At 49.5% G+C, this 13849-nt stretch overlaps 1 protein-coding gene across 6 annotated transcripts in view; it reads left to right on the plus strand.

Annotated features, from left to right (window-relative positions):
• Positions 1 to 13849, plus strand: part of ATP11C (ATPase phospholipid transporting 11C) — a 55677-nt gene that overhangs the window by 17477 nt on the left and 24351 nt on the right. For 3 of the 6 annotated variants that reach the window (XM_066559828.1, XM_066559829.1, XM_066559832.1), the window contains exons 2-11: positions 868 to 987; positions 3489 to 3578; positions 6683 to 6763; positions 7720 to 7827; positions 8416 to 8544; positions 10958 to 11061; positions 11661 to 11711; positions 12546 to 12610; positions 13155 to 13236; positions 13594 to 13759. In XM_066559828.1, coding sequence (XP_066415925.1) covers positions 868 to 987; positions 3489 to 3578; positions 6683 to 6763; positions 7720 to 7827; positions 8416 to 8544; positions 10958 to 11061; positions 11661 to 11711; positions 12546 to 12610; positions 13155 to 13236; positions 13594 to 13759 — 996 coding nt within the window. The remainder of the gene's footprint in view (positions 1 to 867; positions 988 to 3488; positions 3579 to 6682; positions 6764 to 7719; positions 7828 to 8415; positions 8545 to 10957; positions 11062 to 11660; positions 11712 to 12545; positions 12611 to 13154; positions 13237 to 13593; positions 13760 to 13849) is intronic. The other 3 variants (XM_066559831.1, XM_066559834.1, XM_066559833.1) reach the window with 1 other exon arrangement.

A 13849-nucleotide genomic window follows, 5' to 3' on the forward strand; every position in this document is an offset into this window, starting at 1 on the left:
TGTGGTGGTGAGACATCCTGCATGGGTTTGAGGGTTGGACAGAAGAGTGAGTGTAAGGGAGGGTGCAGTTGCCATCTTCCTCATGTAATGAATAAACCCAGAGCTGAAGGATTCTCCAGGTCAGGACTGGGAAGAGATGTATAGATGCTAATTATGTTCCCAATTCCTATAATCCTTAATTCTCACACTTGCCTCGAAGTGCTTGATAAAGACACGTTCTCCTTCAAGAAGGAAAAATAACCTGGCACAGGCTGCAGATGCAGGCAGCAGTGCCCTGCACAGGGCAGCAGTGCAGGAACCTGTCCTGGTGGGGTGTAGGGCTGTGGTCCTGAGCTGATGGCTGAGCCAAGGTGTGGTTCAGGCTCAGCACATCCTTGCTTTTGCTAGATGAACTTGGTGTTCTTCATTCTCAGTGCTTTGGCTGAGGCAGTGAGGTGAATGAATCTCTGAGTTCCAGCTGCCTTATTTCCAGTGAGCAGTGCAGTGTGCTGAGGAGCTGGGAGCTGTGAATGCAGATATTGGGGTTCTTTGGAGCTAACAGCTCTTTCCCTTTGCTGCCCTGCAGTGTGCTGGGGAGGAGAAGCTGTGAATGCAGATGTTTGGGGCTCACAGCTGTCTCTCTTTGCCTTGCAGGGTGCTGGGGAGGAGGAGCTGGTTTTACCCAGATTTTTGGGCTCTTTGGGGCTCACAGCTGTCTCTCTTTGCCCGCAGTGTGCTGGGGAGGAGGAGCTGGTTTTACCCAGATTTTTGCGCTCTTTGGGACTCACAGCTGTCTCTCTTTGCCCACAGTGTGCTGGGGAGGAGGAGCTGGTTTTACCCAGATATTTGGGTTCTTTGGGGCTCACAGCTGTCTCTCTTTGCCCGCAGTGTGCTGGGGAGGAGAAGCGGGTGGGCACGCGCACCGTGCTGGTCGGGCACCGGCCCGTGGCGGACACCGAGGCGTACGTGGCACAGAAGTTCTGTGACAACAGGATTGTCTCCTCCAAGGTGAGCCCCCTGCCACCCAGGGCATCCTCACTCAGCCTGGGTGCCTCCCCTGGTTTGCTCTGGTGCTGGGTTTGGAAACTGGGAGAGCCCAAATTCCTCGAGGATGGAGGCGAAGGTGCCTCTGCAGGTGGAGCAGCCTGGCACAGCCCTTGCACGCAGCTCCAGCTCTCTGGGGATTTCTTTTGCCAGTGGGGATGTGGACAACCTCCGTTCTTGTAGGCTGGATGAGACCAAAGTGCATGGACACGTTGATTTCGTGGGGTTGGGGATTTTTTTGGTGTGTCTTTAAAGTTTTCTCACATCCCCTTTGGGAAGAAAAGACAGGTGTATAATACAGCATGAGATAACAACAGCTCAAATTTTGATTTTATAAAGGGCATTATTTTATAAAGGGACATAAAAATACGATTCCCCTATTTTTTTTTATTATTCTGTGGGATTTTTCTTTCTTGAGATAGGACAAAAATAACCATGCTCTGTTTATCCCTTTGGATGAAAGGGGGGGAAACATTCATATGGTATTAATGCAGCTTTTGTTTATGGTGCAAAACTGTGATGACACCCATCTGCCTTCTGCTTAGCTTTTCTCCATGACATTCATGAAGCTATTTGAAAAGATTTGAAGCCAATTCGAGTAAAATACCAAACAAGTGGCATTCCATATTGTCAACACAGCTGGATACGTATGCCAGTGCTCAGCATTGCTGATGCTCAGCATGCACTTAGGCTTCAGTTTTGCTGTACTTGAGCTGCAGAGGGGTTTTTCCCTCTCCTTTGTTTCTTTGTACATCTTGGATCTTATCTGTTTTTGTATGTCTGGGTTTATTTTTGGGAAGAGCTTTCAGTCTGTTTAGCTGGTGTAGCATTCCCATTGATGTTTCCCTGGCATGCAGGAGGGGCCTCAGTGAGGACACCTTCCCCCAGCTCAGTTCCCTCACTGACAAATGGTTTGTTTTAGCACTAATTTTAGTTCTTCCTTGATTTATTTTTGAATGTTATGTCCTTGCTCTTTTTTCCTTTTTTATTTGCTAGGCCCTGGGACCTGTCCAGTCTTTTATAATTAAGTGGACATCAGTCTTGAGACTTGACTGCTTATTTTTTTTTATTCCAGACAGACTGAAAGATAGATATGAGACCCATTATTTTCCATGTTCTTAAATTCCACATGCTTTCCAAAGTAAATGATTCAGCAGCCTTCTTAAAATTATAATGAAGCACAACCTAATACTGAATTTGTATGGGCAAGCGTGGCCTTTTTTTTCTTTTTTTTTATTTTAACAAACGCAGCTCTAAGATGGTTTCGGGAATTTGGAAAAAATGTATCCACTGTGGGTTATGTGGTAATGAAATCACCTGTGTCCAAATGCCTTTTTACAAGTTATCTCACTGTGAGCCACCTCTGATTGTTCAGTGCTCCAGCAGCGAGAGCTGGAGCAGGAATTTGGTGGGATCTCAGCCCCAGCTGCACTGTGGGGTTTGGTGGGGTCTCAGCCCCAGCTGCACTGTGGGGTTTGGTGGGGTCTCAGCTGCACTGTGGGGTTTGGTGGGATCTCAGCCCCAGCTGCACTGTGGGATTTGGTGGGGTCTCAGCTGCACTGTGGGATTTGGTGGGGTCTCAGCCCCAGCTGCACTGTGGGGTTTGGTGGGGTCTCAGCCCCAGCTGCACTGTGGGGTTTGGTGGGGTCTCAGCCCCAGCTGCACTGTGGGGTTTGGTGGGGTCTCAGCCCCAGCTGCACTGTGGGGTTTGGTGGGGTCTCAGCCCCAGCTGCACTGTGGGGTTTGGTGGGGTCTCAGCCCCAGCTGCACTGTGGGATTTGGTGGGGTCTCAGCTGCACTGTGGGATTTGGTGGGGTCTCAGCTGCACTGTGGGGTTTGGTGGGATCTCAGCCCCAGCTGCACTGTGGGATTTGGTGGGGTCTCAGCTGCACTGTGGGATTTGGTGGGGTCTCAGCCCCAGCTGCACTGTGGGGTTTGGTGGGGTCTCAGCTGCACTGTGGGGTTTGGTGGGGTCTCAGCCCCAGCTGCACTGTGGGGTTTGGTGGGGTCTCAGCTGCACTGTGGGGTTTGGTGGGGTCTCAGCCCCAGCTGCACTGTGGGGTTTGGTGGGATCTCAGCTGCACTGTGGGGTTTGGTGGGATCTCAGCCCCACTGTGGGGTTTGGTGGGGTCTCAGCCCCAGCTGCACTGTGGGATTTGGTGGGGTCTCAGCCCCAGCTGCACTGTGGGGTTTGGTGGGGTCTCAGCTGCACTGTGGGATTTGGTGGGGTCTCAGCTGCACTGTGGGGTTTGGTGGGGTCTCAGCCCCAGCTGCACTGTGGGGTTTGGTGGGATCTCAGCTGCACTGTGGAGCTCCTGGGCTTGGCTCTGGAGCTGCTCAGGCCCCTGGCTGTGCTTGCCCTGCCGTGTCAGAGCAGAGCTGCTCTCCCTGGCTGCTGCCCATTCCCGCTGGGGCTCTGCTCCCTGCCAGCCTGGCTGTGTCTCAGTGCCCCTCTCTCCCCACAGTACACCCTCTGGAACTTCCTCCCCAAGAACCTTTTCGAGCAGTTTCGAAGAATTGCCAACTTCTACTTCCTCATCATCTTCCTCGTGCAGGTAAGAGCTTTGAGGTTGAAGGTGAGTTTGGTTTAGGCTTAACTGATGTTAAACACGGCTTGAACAAGAACTGAGCTTTAAAACTGTTTGTGGTTATAGAAGTTTGGAAATTTTGAACTTGAAGGCTATGTTATAATTCTGCCACGCCATCCAAGGCATCAAAATAATTAAAATATCTGGGCCTGTCTGAGGTGGGGTTTGAATGACTGCTGGAACACTGGAAAACCATCTTAATTCTAACTGTTAAGATCATTCAGCCACTGAAAATACACTTGATGCTACACAATTAAGATCTGTTTTTTATCACCATTACTACTTCTGTTTCTTATCTCTATATTTCCCCAAGTGATATGATATTTTTATGTCTCAGATATCATAAGTTTCAAGGCAAGCAAGAGAGATAGGGTGTACTCAGTACAATCCAGAAAATGCATAGGATGAGTTTTGGAAACCTGAAGCTTGAGGAAGTTGCTCTGCATGGGCAAAGCAGCAGATTTATTACAGGCACAAGGATGAGTGCAGTGAGGGCTCTGGTTCCAGTCCCCTGGCTGTGCAGGAGCAGGGATCCCGAGCCATGGCTGTGTGTGGCTCTCCTGGCAGTGTGACATGAAAGGCCAATTTGCTCTGGCGTCAGCTGGCTTGCCTCCATCTCTTCATTTCGCTGGCGTTGCTCCATTTTGTCAGACCCAATTTGTAATTTGCCTTGAACTGAAGCGATACCCTGGAGTCAGGATGTCCTTTTTGTGTAGCTGGCCACTTAGTGACGTGCTATTACATTTTATCTATTGACCCTCTGGCCGTGGAGAACGTGGAATATTCCTGATTATAGCTACAAACTGGGCTTGTCTCGCTGCTTGCCCGTTTTAGGCACAGGTCTGTGCAGGTGAGAGAAGAGCCTGGCTGCTCCTCCTTGCCTTTGTTCTGTGGGCACCTCTAAAATCAGGAAGCAGCTCTCGTGGTGGATTAGAGATCAAACAAACCCACCTGAGCAGAGCCCAGCGCTGCTCCTGGCTGCTGTACAGAGCAGCCCCTGCCCCACGTGCTTGTCATGCTGAGGCATCACCTGCCTCACAAAGGCACTCAGGGCCCCTCTGTTCATTTGCAGCACCAAGGGTTATACCTTGGAAAATGCCACCTATGTCTTGAATGTCCATGCTTCTATTTAAATGGCTGTAAGTTACTGGGGCTGTCCCCCCTGAGTGCTGCATGGGGAGTGTCACAGTGCTCAAGGAATTACCTGAGGCATCTGCCTTACTGTTGTGAAATGTTTTATCAAACCTTCTGTTTCTCTGTGGCTGCAGGTCCAGCTCTTTGTGAGACAAAGTGGGTGCATTCAACATCAAACCCACTGCACACAAACAGTACAAAGCTCTTTGGTTCATCTGTTGCAGCTCTCACAGGAACCTGCAGGGAATCTCCTGGCAGAAGGGGCTGGCCTGGAGTGAGCACAGCCCCATGTGTTTGTAGGCAGACCAGGCTGGTGGCAATAAGCTTCTTTAGGAACCTGCAGAGAGTCCCTTTGAGGAGGAAAGTGGAGATAACTTGGAGTGTGGTCCTTAGCATCCTAAGGAATCTCCCAAGAAGAAACTATTAAGTAACAAGAGGATTTTGTCACCTTTAAGTGGATTCAAATTAAGCTGTTGAAGTCCTAAACCAGTCCAAAATAGTTTCAGGGGAGTCTGCCTTTCTCCTGGCTTGTTGCTTGTGTGTCCCTCAGCTTTTCACCAGCCACAAAGGAGAAGAGTGGTGTCCAGCCATGGGGTTTCTGCAGGGAGTCCAAATTCCAGATACATATGAGTTATTCCAGGCACTTAATCTGATATTGTGTTCCTATATCTGTAATGCTCTATCTGTGTGGACAGAAATGGTGCTTTTTTAATACAAATACATATTACTATAACTTGTCCAGAGCAGGAAACTCTCCTGCTGGGCAGCAGGGGGTCCTCCACTTTGCCCTTCTCAGCAGAAAGCCAAATTTCTTCTTGGATTCCCAAGACCTGTCCAGTTTTACACGATAACTTTTGGCTAACTGGCCTAAGCTCCGTGGCACTGCCCTGGTGAGTGGCCATCACTGCTGTGTGCAGTGTCTGTGTGACACTTGGCACTGTCCTCACTCAGAGCTGTTCCTCCACAGGGCAGCTTCCACCAGACTTTCTGCTTGGGAACACTTTACACCCATTTGAGCCAGGGCTTTGTGTATCTGGAAATAGTTTTGGTGTTTATCTTGGTTTACCCTGCTGCTGCTTAACTCATCTGCCATTTATCTGGCTGCTTCTTGTGGTGTCTCTCTTCCACTTCAGAATCTTCTGGCTTTTCTCTCTGGGTTCAGTAGGGCAGGGTAATATTGCAGTGCACAGCATTTCATAGTCAGCTGATAAGAGGAGTCCTGTCCTTAGCACAGCTTTTTGCAGGCAGCCTGAAACAGTAAATATCCAAATGCTGCTGTTATGTGAGCGTGCTGGGGAAGCACAAACAAGAGACAAAGTCCCTTTGTGGAGACACAAAGCCTTTCTGCTGAGCCTCCCTGTCCCTTTCATCAGAGCCACTGGCGCTCCCAGTCTCTGCAGGGGCAGCAGGGGAATGACCAGGTTGTGGTGTATTGGGAAGGTGGGAGTGCTCCCTGCTGCCCCTTAGGAACCTGCCCTGCCATTCCTACCCTTTGGGCCACGTCCTGATCCAGTCAGAAGGAACAGCAGTTCCCCACAGCCCGGAGGTTTCAGTGCTGATCAAGGGTTTGGTGTTTCCTTGGTGCTGGTTTGAGTGAGCTCAGTAGGAGCCAGCTCTGCCCCTGGGCCCCTCTGCAGCCATGGTGCCTACAGTGTGCTCTGAGCTCCAGCTTGGGAGCTTAAAGACAGAGCCTGGGTTTCTGCTTTACTTAAATATTCATGTTCTGTTCTGCAGTATGTTTCATAGGTAATTTGGGCTGATGGGTGTTATTTTTAGCCTCCCAGTGTCAGTGGTTCAAGATGACTGGTACTGCTCTTCCTTCCCTTTCTCCTCTGCTAGGCTCTGACCTGCCCTCAGTGGGATAAGCACCCTTTTCCCCCATAGCCAAAGGTTTGGTTTTGAAACCCAGGGCTCAGCAATCCATTTTCCTCCTGCAGGTGATAGTGGACACCCCAACCAGCCCGGTGACCAGTGGCCTCCCGCTCTTCTTTGTCATCACTGTCACAGCTATCAAACAGGTACAGCTGTCACTGTGGGAGATGCTCTTTGAGACAGGCACAGAAATGTGTGTTTAAATATGCTCAGAAGCCACCAGCGTGTGCTGGTAGGTCTGGTGCCCCCTTTAGAGGGTGAGTCGGGCGCTGGTGCTTTTCAAGAGAGGCTGCACTTTGGTTGTGGGGTTGGTGTCTGCTCTTCTGGCAATGGAAAGCAGCCCTGTGCTGTTGGAAGCAGGCCATGAGGGTCAGTGAAGCTTTCTGCTGTAGGTCTGGTGTTACATGAATGTTTTTCCTCTTCTTGGAAACACTCCCTGAGTCCTTGCAGAGATGTGCTCCAAACACAGCCCACACTCTGCTCCCGTGCTGGGAGGTGGGAAGGACAGGTTCTGCTCAGCCACTCACTAGTCCTGGAAACGTGTACTCCTCATCTCATTGCAGTGTTCAAAGACCTTTTGCCTCCCATCACAGGCACACATGCCATTTAAAATTTCCCGAGTGAATAATAAAAGAAAGAAGTTTCATCTATGGGGGCTGGAAAGGGAGAGCTAGAATAAAATCTCTCTGCTTCAGATCTCAATGCTTGTTCCTCCAGTAAAGACTGAAGAGGAAGAGCCTCATCCTGCGTTACCATAGGAAAGAGTTGCAGGCTGCTGAGTGTATTATTCATATTATCAGTCTGTTCTTACCACAGCTGAGAATAATAGAAATGTGTTACAGTAGTTGAGCTGCTTGTTGCATGCCCCGCATGTAGATTATTTTTGTGTTATTTTAATCTGTTCTGAATCTGTCAAATATGCATATGGAGGTTTTTTAAATGAATTGATTCAGTCTGAGCTACTCTGGTTGATGTTTTGTCAGGCATGAAGGAGGTCTGAGGACGGTTGCCTTATTCATTGTTTCCATGTGTCCCTGTGATCCTCACTCCTCCTTTTTCATTAGTTTACTCGCTTTGTTATGAGTTTGTGTCTGTGCCTTAGGGGTACGAGGACTGGCTGAGGCACAGAGCTGACAACGAGGTGAACAAAAGCAACGTCTTTGTTGTGGAAAATGCAAAGCAAGTGCGGAAAGAGAGTGAAAAAATCAAGGTAACTGTTACCTGAGAACCTGCATGTGGCTCTCACTGGGGCTGATGGGAGCACAGAGCTGTGTGCTGAGGGCACAGGGGCAGGGGAGGAGGGCTGTCCTGGGTCAGAGCTGCCCCAGCTTGCTCACTTTCAGCTGAGATGCTCCAGAGCTGTTCCCAGTTAAGGAGTGAAGCTGCCTTTGATTTCTTTTGAAAAGCTGTCTCACAAAAGCTGTACTGGGGCTGACAGGTGACACATCTGTCAGCATTTTGCACTTGTCCAGGACAAGCAGTCCTCTTCTATTTCCTACTCTCCCAAGGACACCAGGAAAGTACACTTAGCTTTGATGTTAATTTATCACACCGCTCTCCAGGCAAGTACAGGCTCTTGCCCCATCAGGATTTAGCAGAGGAATAAACAACTGGCTGTGCCCTGTGGGTGCTCTGAGTCAGTGCAGGGCTGGATCACCCATCAGGCTCTGGAGTGATGGTCAGGGATCTGTGCACCTCCTGGACCCCAGCTTGCCTCTTAGGCCTTGAGAGAAGCTGAATCATACTCACCTAAAAACAACTGAGAGGGCTTTTCATGGGAGTGCTTCCTTTCTCCTAGGTTGGAGACATAGTAGAAGTGAAAGCAGATGAGACCTTCCCCTGTGACTTGATATTTCTGGCCTCCAGCAGCACTGATGGCACCTGCTACGTCACCACAGCCAGCCTTGACGGCGAGTCCAACTTCAAGGTCAGGGCTGGGAGGGGCAGCTGCTGCTGGGTACCTGGGCATGGCCCTGCTTGGGTGGCTGGGGCTGTGCTGGGCTGGAGGCTGCTGGATGGAGCCCATCCCTGTGGCTGCTTGGCTCTTGAACAGCTCCTGCTCTTGTCTGCCTCCAGTGCCTCAGCAGTGAGCCCTGGGGCATGGTTTGTGCTCAGCTCAGCAGTGAGCCCTGGCGAGTCTTTGTGCTCTGTTTGTCTCCAGGGTCCGTTTCTGCTGGCCCTTGGCCAGGCTGGCCTGCCATTTCCCAGTCCAGCCCTGCTGCCCACCACAGGCAGTGTGTCAGTGCTCCTTGCTCCAGCCACACTGGGGGCTCTGCTGTGTCAGGGGAGCACTGCCTGCAGCTCTCCAGCCCCTTCCCGGGCCCTGCCAACACTCCTGGTACTTACCCAGGCATTTCCAGTGACATTAGGGTCTTCTTTGAGGCAGCATGTCCAGATTCATTTGGGGAATTTTTCACCAGCATGAGAAAAGCATCACTTCTGGGATTTTCCCTCCCTTTCCCTGGAGCAAGCAGTGAAACTTAATACTAGTCTTGCTCAGGATGAGTGTCTCCAGTTTATTTTCTTTCTATCTCCCCGTCTCTAAACTAGGGAAAGAAGCAACAACAAAGAGCTTATATATGTCAGAAGACACGAATGTTTGGTTTCACTTGAGTTTGATAAATATTTGTATAAGTATAATGCAGACTATAATAATATTATAACGATATAATAAGTATATGATAAATATACAGATACTAGCAGCTGCAGCCAGCAGTAGGACTGGAAGATACCTTAACATGACATGATTCATTCCAGCACACTCTGAAGTCAGTGGGAATGCCACTGTGGATCTGATGTGCTGTTCTGGGGTTTGTGGCTCCTCTCCATGGGTGGCTGTTAGCTGGTGCTGGATCACCCGAGTGGGAGCTGGTGGCACAGTGCTGGTTCCACCAGTGAGGAGGAGTTGGAGCTTTGAAGTGGCTTGAGGCTAAAAATAGCTAACCCTGTTAAAAGGCTATTGCTTGTTTGTCAGGTGTATTATATGCGTGAGTTCACGCTACTTTTGCAGAGTCTTGGCTCTTACCAACTTGTGAGCCTGGAGATGTGATGCTGAGTTTCTATATCAAGCACTGTGATGTTTTTTTCTTGGTTTGTGGATTCCTGTAGGTGACTGGGAGCTGTCTCCTGTTTCATGAGGAGGTGAAGATGAGTTTGAAGGGGGAGAGGGAATAGAAAAGCCAGCTCTGTTTGGGGAAATAGATCTAACATTAGGAACCAGGGTCTGCTGTGAAAGGGGAGTGAGGGAAGCACATTTGGGTAATCACCAAACCTCATCTGCAGGGGTATCTGCTGCCTTCCTGGTGGGGATTTTTCTGGTATTTGGAGCATGTCAGGTTGGGGTATGGGAAAGGTGTCTGACTGAGGGAAACTGGAGTAGAAATGTAAAAGAGATTTTTTCAGGGCTCTGTCTTTGAAGCACAAATCTTTGGCCATACGTTAGCTAACAGAACATGTGTTTTTCTAAATGCACTAAAGGATATAAAGATCCTGGAATTGATTTGGAGGTGGCTTTCAAGTATCACTCAGTAATTGCACAGTGTCTCTGCTGATGGGAGCATTGCAAACCCCCCCACAAGGGCTGGCTTTGGGCACTGCAGGAGCAGTTTGGACAAAAGCTGTGATGTGTCCATGTGTGCTGAAGAGGCAGGCAGGTCAGCAGAGCCCACGGAGGAGGGGATGGCTCGTGCCATGGCTGCAGTGTGTGTAACTCCGGGGATGCACAGGGAGGGGATGCACACGTCAGGAGCGGAGGAAGCGCTTTAATGAATTTGTTTATGAAGATGGATTGAGGCAGCCTGCCGTGAGCCCGCCGTGACTTGGAGCTCTGAGCAGCTCCTATAAATAGAGCCTGAAAGGCAGCGAGCAGATCCTTTGTGGGCTTTTCAGTTAATTATGAGAGATGAACCTTTGCAGCAGCAGCTGCTAAAAATAGCTGGGAGTCTGCCAGTGCTCTGCCTGCTCCCTGCTGCTGGAGCTGCCGTGTGGTTACCGTCAGGAGCCAGGGCAGGTGGTCAGCCCCTCCTTCACAGCCCCACCTGCAGCCTCCCCTCCGCCCCAGCCAGGGCAGGTCCCCCGGGAAAAGCCAAGGATGCTCTGCTTTTGGTGGATGCCTTGCTGAGACAGCCAGCAGCTGCTTGCTGCTGTGGTTTCCCTTAGCATTAGTGACTTTGCTCTTTCTCTGAGATGCTTCAGCTGCTTTGTGGGAGCGTGCTGAGGGCTCTGGGGAGCTGCTGGTGCTGACAGGCTTGTGCACAGTGGTATTTGAGTGACAGGGTGTAAAACTTGGGGGTGGGATTGCTGCTGGGGCCTGTGGTGACCCTGCCTGTCTCCTGTGGCAGACTCACTACGCCGTGCGGGACACCACCGTGCTCTGCACTGATGAAGCCATCGACACCCTCACGGCCACCATCGAGTGTGAGCAGCCCCAGCCCGACCTCTACAAGTGAGTCTGGCCCTCCTGCCCCCTCCCCTGCCTGGGCTCATGCCCTGCAGGCCCCTCAGCACCATCACTCGAGGATCTGCAGCTCAGCAAAGCACAGTGCATCTTCTGTGTGGCAGAGACCAAAAGGTGGCTCAAGGCACTGATAAGCTGCTGGGCCTCCTCTGCATGAGCATGGCAAAGTCTTCAAAGCTCAGTGTCTTTGCAGAAGAGCCTCCCCTGTGCAGCTCCCCTGTTTGCGTGGCACAATGAGCTGGTTTGTTTTTGTCAGCTCAGCAGCAGGAATGGTCCCTGTACCATTTTTAGGCCATTTCCCTCCCCAGTAAGGTGCATTGGGCTGAATGACTTGCAGGAGTAAGTGGCCTGTGTGGCTAGAGCCCTTAGGGAGGTTTTCTGGGCTGTGTTGCAGTCTGTAATGGGGATGTGCTGGGCTGGGTAAGCACCCTGAGCATGGGGACTTGTGTGGCTTCTCCCTGTCCTGAGCACAGCCACCCCTCTGAAACATTAAACTCTCAAATTCTCTTGTTTCTGGATTTGCTTCCATTTCCTTTGTAGTGTCTATAATGTGCTTGTAATACAAGTTTCTCATATTTTTATCACAGATTTGTTGGAAGAATTATCATCTATGGAAGTAACCAAGAGCCTGTAGCCAGGTTGGTCCTGCAGCTGCCTGTTGGCCCTCCTCAGAGGGGTTGGGCATCTACAGAGAATTTACAAGATCTGAGCTTGTCCTGCCATCATTTGGGATTTTTTTTTTTCTTTAACCATTCCAAAGATTTCATTCTAAAAGGAGGCCTCCCTTCTGCCATCCTGTGGTTTGTTTGAGCCCCTTTTGGGGAAGCAGTGCAGGACCACCTGGTAATGTCCTGCCCTGCTGATGGGGCACAAATTTATCAGGCAATGGCAAAATACTGTCATTAGAAGGTAAGCAAAAACTCAAACATCAATCAGAGTGTTCAGTGGAAAAAATGAACATAAACCATCCATGTCCATAACATAGGTGATGTCCATAAACCATCCAAAACTGCTGACTCTCACCAGAACATGTTGGGTGGGTTTTGTGCTCTGGTGGGGCTGTTCATACCCTGGGAGCAGAAAACTGGGGGTTTCAAAGAGAAATAAAAACACAAATGGGGCTGCCAGCATTGGCTGACTGGGCTGGAATGGACAGGCTTCTGATGATTTTAACGTTGCATTTTTGTATAAGTACTGGAACGTACTGGATCTGAACATTTTGCAGTTATTCCTCAAAAGCCTTACTGAAAATCCCCCAATAAGAGTGGAATCTTGCATCAGGGACTGTATTTGTAAGATGAAATGGAAACGTAATTACATAAAGAGACAAACTCAGGCAAGGCCGCAGTTTAACAAATCATGTAATCAGACGTAAGGAAACTTTATCTTTCTATTCTATTTCTAATTCTAATTTATCAAGTAGCTTGGATGTTCTTTGAGTGATGTAATGTTATAATTTCTTTTATGTTTAGGTCTTTGGGTCCTGAAAACCTGTTGTTGAAAGGTGCTACCCTCAAAAATACCAAGAAGATTTATGGTGAAGTTATTTTTGTTTGTTTATTTAAATAGTTCTGATAAGTAATGACAAATGTATTTGTTCACTACTGAATCTGGAGGGAACATCTCTGCAGCCTGCCTACCCAGGCTGTACAGCTGCAGCTTTCATGCAAGCTGGTTGCAGAGTGGCCAGGTGAAATTGGGAGGCACTGGTTCCATCTGCAGGGCTGCCCAGGTGTGTTAATTCACCAGAGCAAGCTTTTCCTTTTGCCTGGGACACGCAGGGCAGGGAGCTGTGCCCAGGTCCTCTCTGGGAGCACAGTCTCAGACGTGGCTGGTGGAATGTGGAAGCTGCTGCTTCTGCTGGCTCTGTGTGATCCATGGGCTCCTGCTGGTGCTCTGGGATGCAGCAGTGGCATTCCTGGGCAGCCTCAGAGGTTTCTGGAGCTGAGCAGTCCCTGGGTGATGCCTCCTGCTCCAGCTGGGCCTGGGCTTTGGTGTAAGCACCGGTGCCCCTGCTGGCCCAGTGCCGGCTGCCTCCCTCCAGGCTCGGTCCCTTACGAGCCCTGCTCTGGTTCCTGCAGGAGTTGCAGTCTATACTGGCATGGAAACAAAAATGGCTCTCAACTACCAAGGGAAATCTCAGAAACGCTCTGCAGTAGAGAAGTGAGTATTTATGTTCAGGAAAGAATCGGTACAACCTGTTGGGTTTGGGTTGGTTTTAAATGGATGGCTTGTGCAGAAGTAATCCCCTAATCTGCTGCCTTTTGTTTCAGATGCTCTCTGATTGCATAGAAAAATCTGGGTATTTGATAAAGCATATCTTGCAAGAAGCAGCATCATTTAGTAGCTTTTTTATTTAAAAACAAAATTAAGAAATGTTTAAATATATGAACCTGACCCTGAATATCAGCTGTGTCAAAAGCACTTGTTCTGTAATTCCCTTCTTAAAAGTAAGGAAGTCTTGTTCTTGCCTATTTACATGTTTTTCTCTATAAAAATAGCTGCAAGAATTTAAAAAAGAAACCTGTTTTTCAGATCCATCAACGCTTTCTTGATAGTGTATTTATGCATCTTATTGGGCAAGGCCACTGTGTGCACCACTCTGAAATATGTCTGGCAGAGTAATCCATTTAATGATGAGCCTTGGTACAACGAAAAGACTAAAAAAGAGAGAGACACGTTCAAGGTAAGTGGATTTGTATTTCAGCACCTCCTCCAGCTTTACTTGCTCTGGCTGTTTAGTTTAATCTGATCGTGCCTGCTGCCAGCCCTGGGA

The sequence above is a fragment of the Molothrus aeneus genome, chromosome 14 (genome assembly GCF_037042795.1).
Source record: "Molothrus aeneus isolate 106 chromosome 14, BPBGC_Maene_1.0, whole genome shotgun sequence".
NCBI classification, from domain to species: Eukaryota; Metazoa; Chordata; class Aves; order Passeriformes; family Icteridae; genus Molothrus; species Molothrus aeneus.